The 22,596-nt window shown below is 40.0% G+C and overlaps 1 protein-coding gene across 3 annotated transcripts in view; it reads left to right on the top strand.

Moving 5' to 3' along the window:
• The window catches only part of LOC123779184 (adenylate cyclase type 10-like), a 40,751-nt gene that overhangs the window by 1,870 nt on the left and 16,285 nt on the right, over positions 1-22,596 (top strand). For all 3 annotated transcript variants that reach the window (XM_087857136.1, XM_087857137.1, XM_087857135.1), the window contains exons 3-20: positions 2,316-2,354; positions 3,071-3,214; positions 5,775-5,980; positions 6,267-6,357; positions 6,451-6,539; positions 7,144-7,335; positions 8,008-8,129; positions 12,273-12,349; positions 12,454-12,643; positions 13,127-13,182; positions 13,914-14,067; positions 14,223-14,412; positions 15,591-15,677; positions 17,074-17,345; positions 17,880-18,013; positions 18,636-18,764; positions 19,704-19,979; positions 21,013-21,339. In XM_087857136.1, the coding sequence (XP_087713262.1) occupies positions 2,316-2,354; positions 3,071-3,214; positions 5,775-5,980; positions 6,267-6,357; positions 6,451-6,539; positions 7,144-7,335; positions 8,008-8,129; positions 12,273-12,349; positions 12,454-12,643; positions 13,127-13,182; positions 13,914-14,067; positions 14,223-14,412; positions 15,591-15,677; positions 17,074-17,345; positions 17,880-18,013; positions 18,636-18,764; positions 19,704-19,979; positions 21,013-21,339 (2,775 nt within the window). The remainder of the gene's footprint in view (positions 1-2,315; positions 2,355-3,070; positions 3,215-5,774; positions 5,981-6,266; positions 6,358-6,450; positions 6,540-7,143; positions 7,336-8,007; positions 8,130-12,272; positions 12,350-12,453; positions 12,644-13,126; positions 13,183-13,913; positions 14,068-14,222; positions 14,413-15,590; positions 15,678-17,073; positions 17,346-17,879; positions 18,014-18,635; positions 18,765-19,703; positions 19,980-21,012; positions 21,340-22,596) is intronic.

Raw genomic sequence — 22,596 nt, 5'->3', positions numbered from 1 at the left:
CTCTTGAGGAGCTTTCAGTCTAGTTAGACCTACCCAACAGAAATTACTCTGATCCTGAAACCTGTAGTACTTATATAACATTCCCTTCTTTTACTGACAGTGTCCATACAGTCATGTCCATAGTTCTGAGATTCACCAGAATTCTTACTTTGTGGAATCTCCTTTAGGAACTTGTTTATTTGAGTCACCCCTGACCCCTAAGGAACAGTTGTAAAAGGTCTTTAGATTTTTCTCATCAAGTTTAGATGAAAGGCAGAGATAGAAAGTATATATGTATTATAACACCAGGAACTGCTGGGTACTAGAAATACAGGGGAAAATAAGACATAATACCTGCTCTCTTGAAGTTTTCATGTTAGTGGGAGAGACAAACAATAAGTAAACAAGATAATTATAAATTATACATTTTACAAAGGAAATAAATAGGGTGTAATGGTTAAAAAAAAAGAATTGTAGAGTGAAAGATTTTCTGTTAGGTAGGGTGGTCATAGGAGGCTCCTCTGAGGTGTTTAAGCTGAGACATAAAGGATGAGAGAAACACCTTGTGAAGAGTGAGGAGTAAAGTATTTCAGGCGGAAGAATGCCAAGTGTAAGGCTTCTAAGATGGGAGGAATCTTGCCGTGTTCTAAGAACTGAGAAGACCAGTGTGGGTAACACGTAACTAGTAGGGAGAAGAGTGGCTTGAGGTGAGATTGGAGATCTTTGAACTCTGTAGGCCATAAGGAGTTTGAATTACATATTTTTGTGTAAAGGGATACTTAAAAGTTTCTCACAAGGGGGCGATGTGATCTGATTTACATTTTTTAAATCTTTTAGCCGCCTCATGGAGATTGGATCATAGGGAGCTGATGGAGGGCAGGTGGTAAGAATGGAAGCTAGAAGAGGCAGTTGTAGCAGCTGTGGAGAGATGATGCTGATTTGGTCTAGGGTAGTGGTTCTCAACCTTGGCAGCACATTAAATAACCACTCAGTGAGCTTTCAAAAGTCCTGATGTCTAGGCTTTATCCCAGACCAATTAAATCAGAATACCTTGGGGTAAGACCAGGAATAAGGATTTTTTAAAGTTTCACGGGCTACCCCAATGTTGAAGCCAAGATTGCAGCCAAGGTAGAAACCATTGGTCTAGAGATAAGGCAGTGGAGCCTTAAGGAGATGAATTGATTTGAAATGTGTTTTGCAGGCTCAACAGACAAGATTTATGGGTATATTGATACCAGTGGGAAGTAGTGAGGAAAGCAACTCTCAAGGATTTTTGGCTTTCATAATTGAATTGATGGTGGTGTCACTTACCGAGATGGGCAAGACTGGGCTTTGAGAAAGAAAATCAAGGGTTCTGTTTTGAATATACTGAGTTTGAGATGTCAATAAGTCATTCAAATGGAGAAATGAAGTCAGAAGCTATGATTGAGCCTGCAGCTCAGAGAATAGGTCTCTGTTAGAGACAAAAAGTGAGTTGATGGCATAAAGATGTTACTTAAAGTTAGGAACTGATTGAGTCCACATGAGGAGAGTGTAAATAAAAAGAGCCTAAGACTGAGGCTTGAGGGACTCCAGGATAGATTATGATTAGAGAGAGAATTTACAAAAGACTATAAAACAGCCAGTTAGGTAGGCTATTGTGGTGTTCCTGAAGCCAAAGGAGAAGTAGTGTCTCTGGAAGAGGGCTGGGGCTGGCTGAGTTGAAAATGAAAGATATAAAATACAGTGCTGTGAGAAAAATACCGAATTTAGCAAGGTGAATGCTGTTAACGATCTTGATAAATTTTAGTGAAGTGATGGAGTTGGAAGTCAGATGGGAGAAGCCAGAGAAGAGAATGGTAGAGAAAATGTTTAAGAGTAAATAGGATATGAGGAGCAAATTGTATATGGCCAACTCTTTTGAGAATTTTTTTGCTGGGGATGTAGCAGAAAAATGGAGCTAATAGCAAGAGAAGGTGGAGTCAAGAATAGGTGGGTTAATTTTGTTATGTTTTCTTTTCATTTTTCAAGATATTCATGGGAATCCGATCCAGTGGAGAGGAGATAAAGGAGGGAGTGAAGTTTTTGAAAGGGTGGGAGGGGCTAGGATCCAGAGCCGAGGGGAATGACTTTGAAGAGAACAGGAGTATTTCTTTCATTTTCAAGATGGATATAGATACAGACAGATTTGGGGAGAGGCTAAGGGAAAGGAAAGAGTCCCTTCGAGAGAACAAATAGACCAGGGAAGATATGAGGAAAAATTCAGTAGGCCATTCTTCTGATCATACATAATTCTGCCATGGTCTAGTATATCTGATTTTAATGCATTTTCCTCTCTCTCCTTTACTTGATTTCAGATGTGCTGTGTTTTGGAGGAGATATCCTAAATATCACAGGTATTTTTCAGTTTTTCTGAATATTTAAAGGACTGTAATCAAGGAAGACTTCATTTAGGTGGAATTTGGCATATTTGTTTATTCAACATTGTCTGATTATTTAATATGTACTTGGCCTTGGGGAAACAAAGATGAAGAAAACACAGTCACTGCCTCAAAGTTTCTCTCAGTCTGATAGAAAAATCTTGCCCATATTAAGTTCACAGGTGCTTTACATTTTGCTTAATTGAATGACAGAAAAATAAAGCATTTGTTTGCATGAGAAAACTAATGAGAAACTTAGTCCTTACGAGCAGAAGCTATGTGTAAGATAGGAGTCAAAATCTCCTATCTGGAGAACTCACAGGATCATTAACAGAGTTGGCCTTTTTTTTTTAATTTAAATTTAATTGAGCCAACCTTGAAATTAGATTTGAACATGAACCTACATTTTATGAACCTCTTAGCTAGTGCTCCTCCCATTCTGTTAGTATACTGGTGGAGGGAAGATTATCAAAAATATTCTTAAACTTTAGGAACATTACAGCTTCTGCCTTGTTTTTTATATGATGAGTGGTTTTGAGGCTCTAAGACAGTATTTTAACCAAACATAGTGTACAGGGCCAAGGAACCTTGCCTGACACCTTGCATGATATCTTCTGCATTATTGGGTACTTTGCCCAGATCAGGTGAATCCAGATATTCGATCCATGTCAGCCTGTCTTGTGTGTCTGCAGGGAATGTGCTCCTGGCACTCTGGACAGTGAAACAGAATCAACTCAGTGACATCATTACCCTGGTGGCAAAATGCAGTCTGGAGATACAGGAGAAATTTGGGATCTACCATACCAGAGAAGGCCAGGACCTGCAGCTAAAGATAGGTAGTAGTTACTAAAAGAGAGATCTATTAAAAAAAAAAAAAAACTATAAAAAATTCAAAATATAAATGACAACCTGGAAAAAAAAACTGCAGCTTATATCATATATACAAAGGGTGAGTATTAGAAATAGAACACCTAGAAATCAACAAAAGACTAACATTTTAAGAGAAAGATGGGAAAGGACATGAATAAATAGTACATAAACAAATACATCTCTTTTAATATGTGAAAAGATGTTCAATTTCATAATAAGAAAAATGCCAGTGGAAAGTACATTGAGATTATTTCTCACGTAAAGATACCAAAAATTCAGATGCTGAATACTCTGTTGATGAAGCAATGAGTTATGAACACTGTCATACAGACTGCTGGTGGGAATCAATAGCGGTACAACTTCTATGAAGAATAATTTTGGTAATCTCTGTTGAGACTGTATTTGAAGAACTTTTAACATTTCTCATAGTGTTGGTTTGCTGGACATGTGTTAGTTCAGTTCTTGTATGTTTGAAAAAATCTTTATTTTACCTCTGTTTTTTGAGAGGTATTTTCACTGGGTATGGAATTCTGGGTTGACAGGGGATTTTCTCCCTTACATTAAAGTTGGTATTCCACTGTCTTCTAGCTTGCAGCATTTCCAACAAGAAATCTGCTTTCATCTTTATCTTTGTTTGTATATAATGCCTTTTCCCCCCTCTGGCTGCTCTTACGGTTTTTTTCTTTATCACTGGTTTTGGATAATCTGATTATGATGTCCCTTGGTATAGTTTTCTTCACTTTTCTTGTGCTTGCAGCTCATTGAGATTCTGGATCTGTAGGGTTTGGGGTTTTATCAAATTTAGAAAATGTTCTGCCATTATTTTTCCACGTAATTTTTTCTCTCTTCCTCCTCCTCTGCCCAATTACACCCATATTAGGCTGCCTGAAATTGTCCTACAAGTCATTGACATTGTGTTCATTGTTTCTTTTTTTCTCCCTGTTTTCATTTTGGATAGTTTCTATTGGTGTGTTTTCAACTGTACAGACCTTTTCTTTTGCAGTGTCTCTACTTATTCAGTCATTTTCCTAAGTTCTTGAATATAGTTATACTTTTATTGTTTTCTTATTTACTAATTCTGTCATCTGTGTTATTCTGGGTTGGGCTTGATTGATTGATTTTTCTTCTCATTGTGGATCATATTTTCCTTTTTCTTTGCATGCCTGGTTATTTTGGGTGGGTACCAGACATTGTGAATTTAACTTTGTTGGATGCTGGGGTTTTTTTTTCCTACCTCCATAAATATTCTTGAGCATACTTCTGGGTTGTGGTTAGCTTGATTTTTTCAGGTTTTGTTTTTAAACTTTGTTGGATGGGACCACAGCAGTGTTTAGTCTAGGGCTGGTTTTGCCCCATTCCTGAGGCAAACCCCTTCTGAGTACTATACCTAATGTCCTGTGAATTATTAAGTTTGACACTGTGGCTAGTTGGAATAAGAACTATTGCCAGCCCTGTGTGATATTGGGGATTGTTCCTTCTAATCTTTTCAGGTGGTTCTTTCCCTGGTTTCAGGTAGTTTCCTCACATTGATGTACTTATTAGTACTGAGTACTCAGTTAAAGACTTGTAGGGGACCTGGTACAAATCTCTGGAATTCTCTCTCCATACACTTCTCTCCAGTACTAACAATGCTCTGTGAATTCTAGCCGCCTTGGCCTCCTCAGATCTTAGCTCTGTTTCCTCAATTTGAGGAGTCCTCTGGGCTATACCTGGGTTTCTCCTCCCTGAGAAGTCCTGGAAATTCTTCCATGCAGTTAGCTAGGCTATCAGAGGGTTCACCTTGTTTGTTTCCCATCTCTCAGGTATCCTTGTCCTTTATTACCTGTTATCCAGTATCTTGAAAACTGTCACTTTGTGTGTTTTTTCTAGTTTCTTAATTGTTCTGGGAATTACGGTAAATTCACCACCTATTAATCCATCTTGGCCAAAAGTATATGTCTCTACAATTCTTTTAAACTATTTTCCCTTTGTTTTTAGCTTAGATTGGATAACTTAGCTAAGGGCAGGCTTAACTTGGATATAGTCCTTTTTCCCCTGGCAAGCAAACCAGTTTTTTAGCCATATTAGCAGTAAGAAATGCCTCAGGGTAAAAAAAACAGGAGATAGAATAAAAGTGTATGGCAAAGCCCAAGTCTGGTAAAATACTGATTGTCTACTCACTTAACCTTGATTATACGTTGAGGAGGTGGTATAGTCACTGTGGCAGCAGTTTCTGGCATGACTATTTAGTCTGCTATCATGACCTAGTTGTTTATTAGAACAATTTAAAGAGAGGAATCTTAGAGGCCTGGGATGTCTTGCTTCTTCCCTCATACAACCCAGGCTTGTTTGAATGTCTCTGGGTATGCTTAAGACAGAAGAAAATCTGGGGCAAAGTAATATTTTAGAAGGTAAGCTCACCTAATATTTTTGCAAAAGCAAGATTGACTTGATCCACAGAGCAATGTGAGGATTCCAGACCCCACCATTTGCATAGCTTCCAGTTGAGTTTGGCTATTCATCGCTTGTCTCCTTTCTTCTGTATAGGTCTATCTGCAGGTCGGATTTCCCAGGTTATTGTTGGAGATGAGCAGCGACAGTACCTCTTGGTGATTGGGCGGGATGTGGATGATGTCCAGGTAGCTCAGCGTTTGGCTCAGGCAAATGAGATTGTCTTGTCCTGGAACTGCTGGAAGCTCTGTGAGCAGTACATGTTTGAAGTGGAAATCATGAGGGAGGATGAAGCTGTGAAGGTAGGAGGCTGGTCCCATCCATTGCACATCCTGAAAAGGCTTTCCTACTAGGCAGGGCAGTGCTCTGCTGGTGGTTGCATATGGCTTGACCAAACCAAAAACCATTGGAACTCTATTTTGGAGGGAGGTGGGGGATATCCTCCCAGGAAGTTAGACGAGGCAGAACAATGAGGCTGGAAAGATACATGATCAACAAGGGAAATGGCATCCTCAGCCCCTCTGTTAAGGGACCAACAGTAATCCAGGTGGTGGATGGCCCCACAATTGAGCAGTTTCCTTTCTGTAGTTAAGAGATATGCGGATCATTGACCCATTTGATTTTGATGAGCATTTTGACAAGTGCCTTGATTACCTGCCACATTACCGGACAAGTGCTGGTAAGTTACTTGGTCCTTTCTCCCTAAGCCCAAAATTTCAAAGATAAATTTTCCACATGGCTGGAGACATTTTGTTTGTTTTCCTTTTCTCAGATACTCTAAGAACTGCCCTGGAGTTGGATCCAGACTCTGCGCTTGAACAAACCCTGCGGAAGCACATAATGAAAAACCTTTTGAAGAAGGTTATTTCCTAGTTCTTGAGTCATCGTGTAGATTGTGTGTGTGTTTATGTTGACAGGTGTACATTTATATATGATGACCTTTTCATATTGATCCAGTTCATCTCCTGTTCTCCGTTGTAATGCCAGCAGGTTTCCCCATCTGTACCAATTCCTGTGATGACATGTCGTAACTTCAGATTTCTCAGTTCTAGCAAGTGGAAGCCATATTTGTTTTTCAGTTTATCTCTCAAGAAGCTAGTACATTATAAACAGGGTAGAGAGTATATGCTTGGTAAATATGTATTGATCGATTTTGTATGTATGAATCTATATGCATCCCTTGGTAAATGATATAATGACTAATAGAATAGACATATCAAACTCACATAAAGAGAAAACATAAAAGCATGGCAAATTTCATCAGTGAATTAGGTTTAAAGTCAAACAGTTTTAATTCCAAGTGTACTGGTTTGTACATCTATGCTTCTCAAACCTGAACTTTAAGTTCAGTGTCTGACACCTGTAAGTTATTTTCTCATACTCACCATGGAATATAGAATTTAAATGCCTAAACATGATACTGAGAGTTGAAGATACAGCAAGATAACTCACTTTGTCTTTGTAGATTGATGAAGGTCAGCCTGTGGAGTATATATCCGAATTCCGTACCGTGACTATGGTTTTGGTCAACCTAGAGTTCCACAAGACAGCATGGATGTTGCATTTGTGTCATCTTATCCAGGAGGCTGCCCTGTACATCTCCACAGTCATAGAGAAAGGGGGTGGCCAGCTAAGCCAGATCTTTATGTTTGAGAAAGTAAGTACAAGGAAACATGATCCATCAGTGTTAAAGTTCAGTAAGGAATAATAGTCTTGTTTCTCACATAACTCATGTGTAAGTCAAATTCCCTGCTATTTATTTTGTGACAAGCTTTAGGACATTGAAAGTTCAACTAATAATAGTTAAGGAATGGGTCTAGTTAATTTAATTTTCAGGGTAACTGAAGTTTACGTTCCATGTCCTTTTTCATCCAATTGTTGTTGAAAAATCTTTGTCGGAGCAAAAGCATGTTTTTCTGCTCTGTTTGTAAATGAGTATAATCAGATATTTCTGATAATTGAGGAGCTTGAAAAAGAGCAGTATCATAATACGTGACAAAAAAATGTGGGCAGATAGCTCAAGGCATATACTAGAAATGGAATTTTTGAAAAGTTCTTGACATCAGTTTTTTTTGTTTCAAATTTCAGTTGTTTGAAGAGTTAGTTAAATCAAGATTTTATTTCTTTTTCTTTCTTTTTTTTTTTTTTTAAATCTCCATGTTGATGTGGCTCAGAGTGTCCATTTCATGAATCCTGTAGAACTCAACATTCCTAACAGAAAACCAGTGGGGAAAGGCTCTGGCTTTATTCAGGGGAGTTGGTCCAGTTGAGGCAAGCATATTCTTTCCCCAGGTAAACTTCTCTTTTCCTTCTTTGCCATCTGTCCCAGGGCTGCATGTTCCTCTGTGTTTTTGGCCTTCCTGGGGATAAGAAGCCAGATGAGTGTGCACATGCCCTGGAGAGCTCCTTCAGCATCTTCAGCTTCTGCTGGGAGAATCTTGCTGAGACCAAGTGAGGAGGAAGGTGGGGCAGAGAGGAGCTTCTCAGGCCCCAGGGGGCTCTTCAGGCAGGATAGGAGTAATACGTAGCTGGGGTTGAGAGTGTCCAGAATCTGCCTAAAGGGGAGGGAACATGCTAAGGGAAGTCGGAAAATAAGCTCTATTAAGAAATCATTAGGTACAGAATTATGCACCAGATACCCAGGGAAAATGAAGATAAGTTTCCATCCAATTGGGTGGAAGAGGGAGGAACCGAATATCCATAACAAGATTTAAGAACACTGCAAAGGAACAAGCAAATGTGTAAATTTATAATATAACTGTATGTCGTGGGAAAGTAGAACCAAGGCGGCCTGTCTACAGGGAGGGGAGGTGTGGGAAGAGAAGTTGTAGGGCAATTACCAAGATAGGAAGGGACCACCACGGGTTAACACTCTCCTTGCCTTTCAGTCTTAGTCTTTCCTAGTTCCTTGATTTTTTCTGGAATTCTCCCTGATCTCCCTCCTCCATATCTACCCCACCCTCCCACCTTCTACAAAAGCCTTGTCCTAATAAAGGTATAGAAAATTCCATGTTTCCACTAGTCACACTATAACAGTGTGGGCTAAAATTTTTCAGATGACTCTTTTTTTTACTAGAAAGCCCTGAGGAAGGTATATACATAAATAGATTTGAAAATTTATTTTTAATGTTAACATCAAGTCAAAGATTTGTTTGCCATACTTATTCAAGATGAAAAAAATTATATGGCACTTTAACATTTATAGGATACTTTGTATATGCTACCAGTGTGAATGTTTTTATCCCTCTTTTACACGTGAGGAAACTAAAGCCACAGAAGAGGAGTTTCTAGCATGCAGCAGAGCTGATAATGAAACCCAGACCTTCTGTCCTCAAATCCTGGGTCATTTTCAGTACCTCATAGCTGCCTCTTATAAAATGCAAATACTCTCCAAAAGGGATAACCTGTATTACTAATGCGATACTATTGTGGAGGCATTTAAATATCTATAATATTCTTATAGAATATTAGTACTGAAAAGGATCTTAGAAATGATCTGATCTAACTTTTTATTTTACAGATAGGAAAGATGTTTCAGATACTTCATAGATAATCAAACTCTTAGCCCAAGGCAGATATGTGTTGGCACTTCTTTTAAACTTGATGGGATCTGCAGCTACTCCTACAGCCCACTTCTCACTTCTCTAACATAGGGGTGCTGGGCCATCTCTTCCATTTTACATTGGCCTGTGGCCTTCGAGAATCCTGCACTTGGCCTTTATTCCTGAATGAGATAGTCATTTCTTTGTTTTATTTTTGTTTTTGTTTTTGTTTTTGTTTTGTTATGTTAGTCACCATATAGTACATCATTTCTTAGGCCATAGTTTTGTGCTTTCAGTCTTATTTATTTTAGAATATAGTATATTTTAAGAGGTAGATAGAATCTTAGAGTTCATCTAATCTGGCCTCCTTCTTCTTTTTTAAAATTTTTATTATAAGACTACTCAGAACCTTTGATATTAGCATATATTGGTGAACCTCCAAGAAGGAAATATAGTTTGCATCACTTCACAAACATATTTGGCCATGAGAATCTTCTTTTCCCAGAACCCCATTCCATGTCTCCTTTTTCAGTGACCCTATTCACCTTGGATTGTTTTCTAAATTCCTCTTTCTAATCTAGGAAATACCTTCAGTTTTCAGTTCATTTACAGAAAAAGATGATTTTCTGAGTCTTATGACTAATCAGGCTTTTCTGGTTGGTGACTGTTTCTCCAGGATATTTTTTGAGACTCAGGGAGTGTAGTCTCAGAATCTCACTGAAAATACTTTATGTATATTTACATATGTTGAATAAAGAATATATATTTTTGGGGCGCCTGAGTGGCACAGCGGTTAAGCGTCTGCCTTCAGCTCAGGGCGTGATCCCGGCGATCTGGGATCAAGCCCCACATCAGGCTCTTCCACTATGAGCCTGCTTCTTCCTCTCCCACTCCCCCTGCTTGTGTTCCCTCTCTCGCTGGCTGTCTCTATCTCTGTCAAATAAATAAATAAAATCTTAAAAAAAAAAAAAAAAGAATATATATTTTTATTTGCCCTACACTTCCTCTTTAAAAAACAGAAGGAACACAGACTGCCAAGAAGAGGAAGGGGGTTTCTAAAGTCCAGTAGAAAGAAATAAGAAATGACCAAGTGAAAATAGTATGGTTTGTTTCGTTCTCATAGCCTTGTTAGTGGCTGAGTTTATCATATGTGTGAATGTACCCACTCAGCAAGCATTCATTAAACATTGTGATGAGCCAGGCACTATGCTAGGTGTGGTGGATGTAAAGAGAAATAAGACACTGCCTCCTCCACTAAGTAAACAACTAACTTTAATACCATGAAATGTAAGTGCAGGAATACAATGCTATAGGAGCTGCAGCGAAGTGCTATGGGAAGACGGAGTTCATTCTTCCCAGAGGTCACAGAGGAGTCTTGACTCTAAAGACAACATTTGAAGCAGGTTGAGAAAGAAAGGAGTTCAACAATTGGGGAAAGCGAGAGAGGGCATCTTAGACAAAGGAAGCATGGTGAAACATCCGAAGATGTTTAGTCTTATTCTTGGTGTGGCAGCAGAACCAACTGCCTGGTTCAGATCTCGGGTGTCTCTTACCCTGAGCAATGGGCCCAAGTAAAAGTCCTCAATCCTGGCCTTAGAGGAAGGCAGGAGAATTTTGATGGCATAGAGACAATAGTGTCAACATTGTTGCCACTTTTCCTCTCTTTGAACAACTGAAAGTGGTTTATTTGTAGATTCAACTTGAAACTAATTTATGCCTCGTTGTACCCTCTTTCCCCACCCACCTATCTTATCTGTCACATGAAATTTTCACATCAAGTAAATCTGATTATTCCCTCTTATGTATGAACTTGCCACCTTTGAGCCTTTGCTTCATCTGGAACAGTATATGCCCCCTTTTTAAATAATTCATATTTATAGTGCTTTCCCATCCCTGGCCTAGGTAGGACCACATCTCCCTTCACTTGTCCCTACTGCACACACCATCGGTGCTGTAGCCATCCGGAACTGCTTAGTTTTGCACAAACACAGCAGGCTTTTAGAGTTCTGCCTTTTCCCACTGGACGAATGCTGTTGCCCTGCTTTCACAGTACTGCAGCTTACAAAGTCCAATCATACACCCTCTCCTTTGAGTGCTTTTTATAACTCTCTAGTATGAGTTAGTGTATCTGTTCTTTTTGCTCTGTTAATTTGCTGTACTGATTTCTAATATGTAGCATTTGTCTTGCTAACTTTAAATGTGTCTCCTCAACTCCCTCAATTTCTACCACCCTCCCGCTGCCTGAGACTGAACTTCTCCAGAGCAAGATGTTTTAAACACACCTAGCCCAGTACTTGGTACTGTACATACTTCTTAGTGCTTGTTAAATGAATGAACCTATATACGAATGAATGAATGAAAAAACTATTATTCATTTTTAAAATGTATTCCAAAGGCTAATTTGCTTCAGGAAGGCTTCCATCAGCAGCCTGACCCTCTGATTATTCCTTTACTCTGACATTCTAGAATTATTTGATCCATTAACCCTGTATTGATAACTGCTGATCTACTTTTCATTTTGGGGTTTTATCTGAGACAGCATGGTATAGTGGAAATAACTATTGGGCTAGCAGTCAGGAGGCCTGGATTCTCATTTTGACTCTTCTGTTGATTTCTGCTGTGTAACTCTGGGAAAGTTAATTAGCTTCCTCAGTTGTGGGGTTTTGTTTTTTATTTTGTTTGTCAAATGGGGTTAAAATATTTGCCCTACATACCTCACATATTTGTTGTTAATTATCCCTCAAAGGATTAGATGAAGTAATCAATTTGAAAGTACTTCAAAAAACTTATATAAACTCTCTAACAGATATAAGGTATTTTTATTTAGTCTTTCTGCTGATAATAGCTCCCCAACTAAAACTCCATGAGTACTGGGACTATTTTGTTCCTTTGTAATTTTATACACATCATGTGATTTAGACAGACAGCAGTCTCTGGCCTTTTCTATTCTGAGCTCTAAAACTAGACGTCTAGATCTGAGGAGTGACAGCTCTAGTGCCTGACTTGGAGGCTTCTGACTGTATTTACCCACTGTTGCTTTTCTGATCACCAGACTTGTTTCCATCAGTATCACCAACGGACCAGTATTCTGTGGCATGATTGGGGCAGTAGCGAGACACGAATATACAGGTAGAATGGGACATTGGATTGTTAGCTCTGTAACTTAGGGGGTGAAAGTGGAGGAGATGGTTCAAAAATTCTCCATCCTTTTCTTTACTGTCTTTCTGACACAGTTATTGGCCCGAAGGTAAGCCTTGTGGCCAGAATGATAACTGCTTATCCAGGTTTGGTGTCCTGTGATGAGGTAACATATCTAAGATCCATGCTACCTGCTTACAACTTTAAGAAACTCCCAGAGAAAATGATGAAAAATATCTCCAACCCAGGGAAGATGTATGAATACCTTGGCCATAGAAGATGTATGTGAGTGTCATTAATAGTTTATTCCCATCTCTCTTACAGAATCAGGGTATAGGAATCATCGGTGTTTGTATGAAACTACAAAGACAGATGCTTCTGGTCCTGGCCTCGTGGAATAAGAGACATAAGAGGAGGGTTTAGTGTCTGAGATCTTTAGCTTTTCTGTTTAGCTCTTAGTTAGTTCCTCAGTGAACTTCTTGCTATCCAACAGGAAGAGAATGCAATAGGTCACTAATCTGGGTGTTCTTTTTTCTGTGTGTGTACCTCACAATTTACTTCTCTGAGCCTGGAACAATGAATATTTCTCCCCTTCCTTCTCCCAAAGATTTTTAATTTTTTAAAACTCTTTTATATAGAACTCTGGACCTTTTCAGTTATCTGAAAGTACTTGCTGATGAGACAAGTTTTCTTCTAGCTATTTAGAGATATACATTCTGTCTGTCCCAATCTGTTAATAGACACATTTCCCTTTGTCCTTTTTCCCAGAATGTTTGGGAAGAGACATTTGGCCAGAGAGAGAAATAAAAATCACCCTTTGTTAGGTAAGTTTTCTTTTCTACCTTAAATCATATTTTTTTCAGCTATAGATGGTTAAATGTGATTTTTTTTAAAAAATGCAAGACTAAGCGCTTCTAAGCATTATATTAAAAGGATAGAGAGCAGCCTTCTTACTGAATTCATGTTAATTTTGAGAAGGCCTTGCCATTTCTTTTCCCTGTTGAATGTTTACACTTCAGGTAGAGTCTTCTCACTTTGTCTGAGAAGTACAAACATTTAGTAAGAATCTTTGGAAGTCAGAGTTCAGCTATTGAGGTCTGCTCAGCTTGTTGTGGATCATCTCTAGAGGAAAATTCCTCATCATGAACCAGAAAAGAGAGCACCAAGACTGTTACCACACACACTGTATATTCCCTATCTTTATATTTATCTTCATTTATATCTATTAGTCTATTATCTTTACTTAGCAGTGACTGGCTTTGAAGACTAAATTGTTATAATGGAAATTTTTACAAAAAACTAAGAAGATTTGGTAGCTCCCATGTCTATGTGGTCCCTAATTAGTCTTAATCTTATTACGTAGGCTCCAGAGCAAACCCCCAAGCCCAGCATACATTTCTGTGTAGTTGATTTTATGCAGAGATGTGCAGCCTCATCAAATAATGGGGTTCTGCCCAGGATTCTAGGGGAAAAAACCATTCTGAGAGTTACCTTTGCAAAAAAGAGTGTCTACTAAAAAGCACAGGAGTATTAGGTGTCCCCTGTCTCTCTACAGACCGAGAGAAAGAACTAGAAGCCTTCCAAATGGCACAGCAGGAATGTTTGCACCAGAAGAAGGGACAAGCAGTTTTGTATGAAGGTGGAAAAGGCTATGGAAAAAGTCAGCTCTTGGCTGAAATAAACTTCCTGGCCCAAAAGGAAGGACACAGGTAAGGACTCCTGGCTCAGTATCTACTTCTCTTGAGGCTCCTTTCCCTTGTTGGTGAGACTCTTGTATCATTAGATTCAGCATCCTTGGGCTAGTGGAGTGAGTAACCTCTCTGTGGGTCAAGGGGCTCCCAGTGACCATATACACATTCACCAGGGTGTTACCATTGAAGCTGAAGGAAGCAGATTTCAAGCAGTGCTTCTATGCCATCCAGACCCTCATGGCCATCTTCTTTGAGATTGATACATGTCCAGCCTATTACCGGCAAGAGTGCCTACACAAACAGCTCCATGGGGTGGTGGAGGAGCCTCTTCACTGCCTTTTTAATGACCTCTTCTTTGTGAAGGTAATGAAAGCTGGGGCTTTCTGAATTGGATTGCTAATGTTATTTTTGGTGGATAGTTGAACCCAGGATTGTTTTCTAATCTAATGCCTTTAGGCCATATATGTATAGCCTAAGAACATATAATTAGCAATGGCAGGGTTGAGATTTGAAATCCCTTTGACACCAAAACCCAGGCTTTCTCTTTGTTGAGGAGAGTAGATTCCAGGACTGACTCCAACACTTGCTAATCAAATGTCATGGGACAAATCACTTTGCCTGAGCCTACATTTTTTCACCTGTGAAATGATAATTATAGTACTTTATGTGATTAGTGCATACATTTTAAAGGAGGTTTGGTATATAAGAGATCATAGTGTAAATGTGAGTGCTAAATCCGTCAAGGTGATACTGACCAGTTTAGCGTCCCCAGCAATTTTTATCCGTGTGTTCTCAAGTCAGCTGCAATGTTTGGTTCTTTAACCCTAGCCATGAGTTTGTCACTTGAACCAGCACCTGAATCTCAAAAGCTTCCAGTGGTTTAGGGTTTACCCTAGAGTGAGTAGACTAAGAATTCCCTTGTCCACAATTCTATTTGTTCTTCCTCCATCACTTCTCCTAAGCTACCAAGCCTGCAGGGCACTGTATCTAACGGAAAATAGAGAAAAGGAAAATCTCTCCAATCCCTCGGTATACTCCTGTTTTAAGGCAAGCTTTGTCTGGGGCTCTGGCCCTTGCCAAAGTACTGGAGGAGTAGCCTCACTTTGACTCTTGGGTCCATGGTAACTCATGTGCCATGGCCTAGCACAATGTTAGGAGATTCCCGTTGCGATTCTTCCTGACAAGTTTCATGCACTCATTCGTTCTGGCATACTTGGAATAACTGGGGTACTAGAGCTATCCAAAGTGACATTGCTAAGTCCAACCTGTCACTTTACTTCTTAGTCATGACCCTTTAAGGGTTTGCCAGAGTCTGGGTATGGAAAGGAGCTGTCTCTCTCTCTAAACTCCAGTTGACTTTCCATCTCACTCTTTGAAATCTGTATTGATGTTGGATTGGCATTTGTGACCCTATGCCCAGTCCTATAGGAGAAACCATTCTCACTCAAAATAAAATCATTGTCTGTTCCCTTTGGAGAACTTGTATATTTTTATTAGATTGTCATTGTGAATGCTAATATATGAATAATTTTCCTGGTTAGTTTCCCTTGTCCTTCAAAGTTTCGCACATGGATGAACTGACCAGACAAAAGAAGGTTAAGGCATGTTTTTTTCAAGTGCTTCAGGAGGTGGGTATTTTTGCTACATACCATTAACTCTTAATATGTGGAGACGGTTTGTGCTTATTTTAATCTATCCATAGCACAGCTTGACGTAGGCCTGCCTATTTGTGATATCTTCATTGTTTGTATCTGTCTTTAACTTTGAATCAATCCTATTGCACAGAATACAAGAAAAGTTCTTCGCTCTTCCCTGATCCTTGGTTCTTAATGAAATTTTAGTGACTTAATTTAAAATAGTGGTTTCTAAATGCAAGCAGATAGCTGTTTTATATCCTATTTATTACACTCAAGCCTCAACCCAGATTACAGAGTCAAAAATATCTATGAGCGGAAACTGCTATAGTCATTCTGGAAAGCAACCTAGAAGTAACTAGTCAAATTTTAATAACATGCATCTTCTAGACCTAGCAATTCTACTCCTGGACCTATGTCCCTGGGCGTCTGTTCACTGCAGTCTTTGTGGAGGCAAGGGAGGTGTTGGCATGAACTCGTAGATGAATGCTATGCAGGATAATGCAGAAATTTAGAAGTATGGGAATAGATGAAAACATTGCAACACAGAGTGGTCTTAAAAATAATCCTGAATAAAAAGAGAAACAGTGAGATCTCTACAGTAGCATTTACATTAAAAATTTACTTAATGAGGGGCGCCTGGGTGGGACAGCGGTTAAGCGTCTGCCTTCGGCTCGGCGTGATCCCGGCGTTACGGGATCGAGCCCCACATCAGGCTCCTCCGCTATGAGTCTGTTTCTTCCTCTCCCACTCCCCTGCTTGTGTTCCCTCTCTCGCTGGCTGTCTCTATCTCTGTCAAATAAATAAATAAAATCTTTAAAAAAAAATTTACTTAATGAAACAATGATGCATATTTTATAAGAACACAATACAGACAAAAAGATTACAGTAAACACCTTGGAATGGTTGCCTGCTGCAGCAGGGGAGTGGGGAATGTGGATAAAAATGAGAATATTTTTTTAAAGTTTACATGAGTGGGTCCTGGCAGTTGGTAGTTTTAACAAGCACTCAGGTAATTCTGATGTGCCGCCTGGTTTGGAAGTTACTGATATAAAGTATTATGAATTCCCACACAGTTTGAAGCCTTTGCCAAAATGAAACCTTCAGGTTTGATTTGGAGAATATTTTGATGTTCATTTCTTTTTTCAGTTAGAGTATTTTCTTGCCCAAAGAAACTCAGTACATTTCTTTAGAAATTAGATACACTGGCTGTATTTTATATTTATAAAATAAAATACTACCTGGACTTAGGATATATTTTACTCTGAAAATCCCAGCCTGTGTTGACATTTTATTTAAATTGCTGTTGGGAAATTCATGGTACATTTGAAAATCAGATTACTTCATTTCTAATCAAAGGTTGTCACTGTTTCTTTGCTGTTATTTTCAGGCAGTGAGGGAAACACCACTGATTTTCCTCATTGATGAAGCCCAATATATGGATGCAGCTTCCTGGGAGTTTTTGGAAACATTACTCTCCACTGTGCCCATCATCGTGGTGATGACATTGACCCCTACCTTCACCCTGTGCAGCTGTGCCCAGCACTTCCTGCAGAGCTCTCAGGCTGTCCTTGTGCCCATTTTGAAGTTGGCAACGACCTCACTGTTGAGAATGGCATGTTGGGAACTGGGGGTGGTGAGCATCCCCCAAGAGCTGCAGATGTGAGTGGCTAGGACTAGCTGGGCACTTCATTAAGGGCAGAGCCAGTGCCATAATATAGTGAGAAGGCTTAGGTCTCACTTACCCATGTTGGGGGAGAGAATGGCCTTAGTAACCATGATGAGACCCAAGACCAGCTTCAAGGATAGACAGTCTCCTAGTAAACCAGTAAAGGGCTACCTCCCTAGGCTGTCATCCAGGTTTCCACAAGACAGTTAGGGCTTGGATGGCTTGCTTCTAGTGTCGGTTGTTTGTGGTCAGGCCACTTTCTAGGGCTCTTTGTAAGGGGACGTTAGTTCTTTTTAACAGCAATGAAAACAAAATAGTTAAAGAAAATTTACTACAAGATACATTTCAAACCAATCAGAATTTTTTTTTTTTTTACATTTCTGTGTTGCTTCTTACCTCTGTTAGTGTATATCATCAAAAGCTGACTTTAACAAAAGAAGAAATATTCCTCAGTATGAAATATCCCTGTACTTGGCTCTGTTCAAGTGGGCATCTTAGTCAGCAATCCCCTAATTACCTCTCTACAGCTACCTTCTCCACAGGTGCTTTGGAAACCCCCTCTACTGTGAGGTCTTATGCCAGGACCTTCTCTCCAAAGATATATTGCTCTTTCACGACCTCCAAAAGGAGGAGGAGAACAGCAAGTGGGAGACCCTCTCAGGTAAGCTGAGCTTCCAGGGTTCTACCATTGTCCAGCTGCTGGGGTTCATCCTTTGATATGGTATCACCTGACCCTTATGAGGCATGTGCCCATTCCCTACTAACATTATAAGCAAGAGTAAGCGTTCCTGGCCTGCCTCAGAGAACTTAATTGACCAATCAATCTCTTATAGTTCCTTTTTGAGCAGCCCAGGAGGTAGGGAATAGGAAAAGAGGATTTATAAGCATAAAAGTTCAATAGAGAATTGCACACTAATTACTGATGAGAAGGATGACTTGATGATTTGGATAGGGGATGGGAGAAGGGAGGCGGCTGGGAAAGGAGGAAGGGGTAGAAGTATGTGTAAATCTGGAAAAGCATCTTAGGGCTGTGAGGGCTGTGACGTAATAGAAGAGAGGGCTACTGGAAAGTCAACAGGAAGAGTGTAAATGTTGGGTACCATATGGTAGAGAAAATGTTGTTAGTTTCTAAGAGAAAATTAGAGAGCAGGCAGGATGGGTGGGGTAAGCCACCTTAAACATATGCTCTATTTATCTTCATCCTGTTAGTTTCTTGACTAAATTCTTGTAATTTTGTGACTTTAAAACTACAGTCACTGAGCACGGTGTTTTCCTCCCTACAGCCAATGCCATGAAATCCACAATGTATGGTATTCTTCCTGCTGGCTCTGAGGAAGACCAGGAACTTTATATCTGCACAGTCAAGGATGATGTGAACTTGGATACAGTGCTTCTCCCACCATTATTAAAAGGCAAGTCCCTTGAAAACCTCAAGTGAACCAATTACAGATGTCATTGCACTTAGTAATTTGGCGATTGATTGAATATATTTCTCTGATTATCATGCTAGCCCCATTTTCTTCTAAAAAAGAAACCTGCCTTCTAGAAATAAGTTCTGGCACTGCCCAAAGAGCCTTTAAGAGATGTGTCATGCTACTTGAGTAATGTTTTACTTAAGTGAGCCCCTTGTTCTCTGGGGCTGCCTAATAACTGAGAAGTTTTCTAGTTACTTGATAAAAATTAGGTCCTGAGTTTCTCTTTGCGCATATTCCTGTGCTAGAGGAGGCAGTAAGCAAGGGAGGTGATGTGGCTGAGATACAAGAAAATCTATGGTGCTGGTGAAGAGACAGTGCTATACACATAGCAAGAGTTGATTAAAAATAGGGCTAAGTAAGTTTATAATGACTGATGAGATAAAGAATGGAGAAGCCATCGGAATTGAGTAGGCGTAATCAGATAGGGGACGTTCTTTTTAGAAATGAGGAAGGTTTTGGTGACCATAAGGAGAACAGCTTCAGTGATGTGTTAAAAACCTGGTTGTTGTTGGTGGTGGAACAATGAATGGGGAAAGAGAACAAGTGAGGACTTGGAGATAAGGCTTTCTCAAGAGGTTAGGGCAAATGCAGAAGGGGAGGACTGAGAGAGAGAGAGCACGAAAGCAGGTGGGAGGGGCAGAGAGAGAGAGAGAGACTCTCAAGCAGATTCCCTGCTCAGCGGGGAGCCCAACGCAGGGCTCAATGCCACAACCTGAGGTCATGACGTGACCTGAAATCAAGAGTCGGAAGCTCAACCCAGCTGAGCCACTCAGGCGCCCTGCAAGCCTTTTTTTTTTTTTTAAGTAAACAGATTATCAACACAATGTATTCTATGTTTGTAGAAAGCTTATTCACTTCTCTTGGTTTTTTTTCCAGAAATAGCAGTAAACCAGTTGGATCAATTGAGCCCAGAGGAGCAGTTGCTGGTTAAGTGTGCTGCAGTCATTGGTCACTCCTTCCACATAGATCTGCTGCAGCACCTCCTGCCTGGCTGGCATAAGAACAAGCTGCTTCAGGTGCTGAGGGCCCTTGTGGATATACAGGTGCTCCGCTGGTTCAACAAGAGTCAAGAGCTTCCTGCTGAGTCAGTCTTAGTGCCTTCCTCTATCAAAACTATCAAGCACACCAAAGAGGAGGAGAAGAAAAAGTCAGGTCAGGAAGAGCTGCTTCCTTCTTACCTGAACAGAGAGCCTTGGGTGGGGATATCTGTGTTCAGAAAGAACAGCAATATCCTTTATCACGGGCCTCAGTTTCCTAAAACTGTGGCTAAGAAATGGGGGAAAGTGATTATCTTAATCACAAAGGAGCCATGATTATAGTGAATGAATAACCTGTATTTTTCAGAATTGTCTTAATTTCAAGAATTTTAGCTCCTTGTTAACCCCATGTGTTAAGTATCTGTATCTTGATTTTTGGCTCAGAAAATATTGCCATAATCCTTTATTGGTTTCTAGATATAAATAGTAAGAAAAAAAGGATAAACTGTTCCTAATTTTAGAAATTTACAAGGAAGATAAACATATCTGGTATTGAAACAGACATGAACAAAGCAAGATATACATTAAATAGCTTGCAATCTCAAATTCTCCACATAATAAAATTGTGGCATAAACTACCCAAAGCACATATATTTCACAAATAATTTCCCTTTGACCTTGAAATATGTTTGGGCCTTATATATGAACAGAGCATTTCTTTTTTTTTTTTTAAGATTTTATTTATTTATTTGAGAGAGACAGAACATGAGCAGGGGGGAGGAAGCAGAGGGAGAAGGAGAAGCAGGCTCCCCGCTGAGCAGGGAGCCCAATGAAGGGCTCAATCCCAGGACCCTGGGATCATGACCTGAGCCGAAGGCAGACGCTTAACTGACTGAGCCATCCAGATGCCCCTGAACAGAACATTTCTGATGATTTGATGTTTATAGTAATTTGTAGTAAAAAAGCTCAATTTATGCAAAACATCTAAGAAATCTATTCAGTGTACTTCTGTACCACCGACCACTTCTTCTCTGGTACTTTGTACAAGATATGGTCAATGTCATTCTCAGATTGGTGTAATATACTTTATACAGAGGAATTATAAATAAAATTTTCTTAAAAACTAGCAGCATATGATTGGGAGTTTGCTACTGATGGCATAAAAGGCCTTTAAGGGAGGCTCTCACTTAGATTTTCCTATATTTCAGAGGCTGACTCTCCTTTCAGTTTGCAAGAGAAATTATCCCTACCTCAGATGGAGGTGCTAGAATTCGGAGTGCCGCTATTACGGGAAGCTGCTTGGGAACTGTGGCCCAAGGCACAGCAGATAGCCCTGCACCTTGAATGTGCCTGCTTTCTCCGAGATTTGGCCTGCCGCTGTGGGAGCTGTGGGGGGGACTTTGTCCCCTTCCACCGTTTTGCCGTCTGTTCTACTAAGAGCTGCAGTGGGACCTCCCGGTTCTGTAGTTACAAAGATACTGGTTCAGTACTAACACAAGTGATCACAGACAAATTGCAGCTGTCTTCTCCCCAAGGTAAGCCCAGGGAGCAGAAAGAGGACTTGTGGGCAGCACTTCTCTGTATTCATGTACTTGGAGCTCTTCATCCAAAAGGTGGAATCAGATTAAGGGAGAAAAATAGGCGGCAAGAACCATTTATCCCTGAAGTATCGAAAATAAGAAAAATGTAATCTCAGAGCTAAAAGGAACTTTAGAGATCATGTTTGTTTTGGTTAGCAATATTGGGCAAGTTACCTAACCTCAATTAATGGAGGAAAATAACAATACCAATTTCATAGAGTTGCTATGAGAATTGAATGAGTTAAAATATATAATGTGATTTGAATAGTGCCAGGCGCATGTTTAGTGCTCAATACATTTTAGCTACTGTTTTTATTATTCTTATTATTTTTAAAGATTTTATTATTTATTTGATGGAGAGAGACAGTAAGAGAGGGAACACAAGCAAGGGGAGTGGGAGAGGGAGAAGCAGTCTTTCCACCAAGGAGGGAGCCCGATGCGGGGCTCGATCCCAGGACCCTGGGATCATGACCTGAGCCGAAGGCAGACGCTTAAATGGCTGAGCCACCCAGGCACCCCTATTATTATTATTATTATCATTATTATTATTTACTATTATTATTATTAAATTCCGTACACTTATATGGGACCCCTGTGTGTATCAGATGCTGCAACTAGGTATTAAGAATACAAAGTGAGGGGCACCTGGGTGGCACAGCGGTTAAGCGTCTGCCTTCGGCTCAGGGCGTGATCCCGGCGTTATGGGATCGAGCCCCATATCAGGCTCCTCTGCTATGAGCCTGCTTCTTCCTCTCCCACTCCCCCTGCTTGTGTTCCCTCTCTCGCTGGCTGTCTCTATCTCTGTCAAATAAATAAATAAAATCTTAAAAAAAAAAAAAAGAATACAAAGTGAGTAAGCGTGGGTTCCTGAAATTATCGGTTTTGGGGGTTGATACTGACATGCAAATAGAAGATTCTGATATGGCATGGTAAAGGCAATGACAATAGCATACCCATGCATTGGGGTACCTAGAGAAGAGGCCGTTGGCTCAGCCTGAGAAGTGAGTAGGAGAAAACCCCCTTGAAGGAAATAACGCCAGAAATGAGAATTCAGGGATAAATAGGAGTACGTTGCTTGACGAAGTTTGAGTTAGTGGATGGGTGTCCCCAAGGCTGGTTGCCCTTCTACCACATCCTAAATGAGAGTTCACCCTCTCTGTTTTAACATTTTCAGTTATTGGACAGCCCATTTCATTGTCAGCAGCTGTTAGA

The sequence above is a fragment of the Ursus americanus genome, chromosome 29, assembly GCF_024610735.1.
Source record: "Ursus americanus isolate L20-20 chromosome 29, mUrsAme1.1.p, whole genome shotgun sequence".
In the NCBI taxonomy this organism is placed as follows: Eukaryota; Metazoa; Chordata; class Mammalia; order Carnivora; family Ursidae; genus Ursus; species Ursus americanus.
This window is presented reverse-complemented; position numbering and strand designations above follow the sequence as displayed.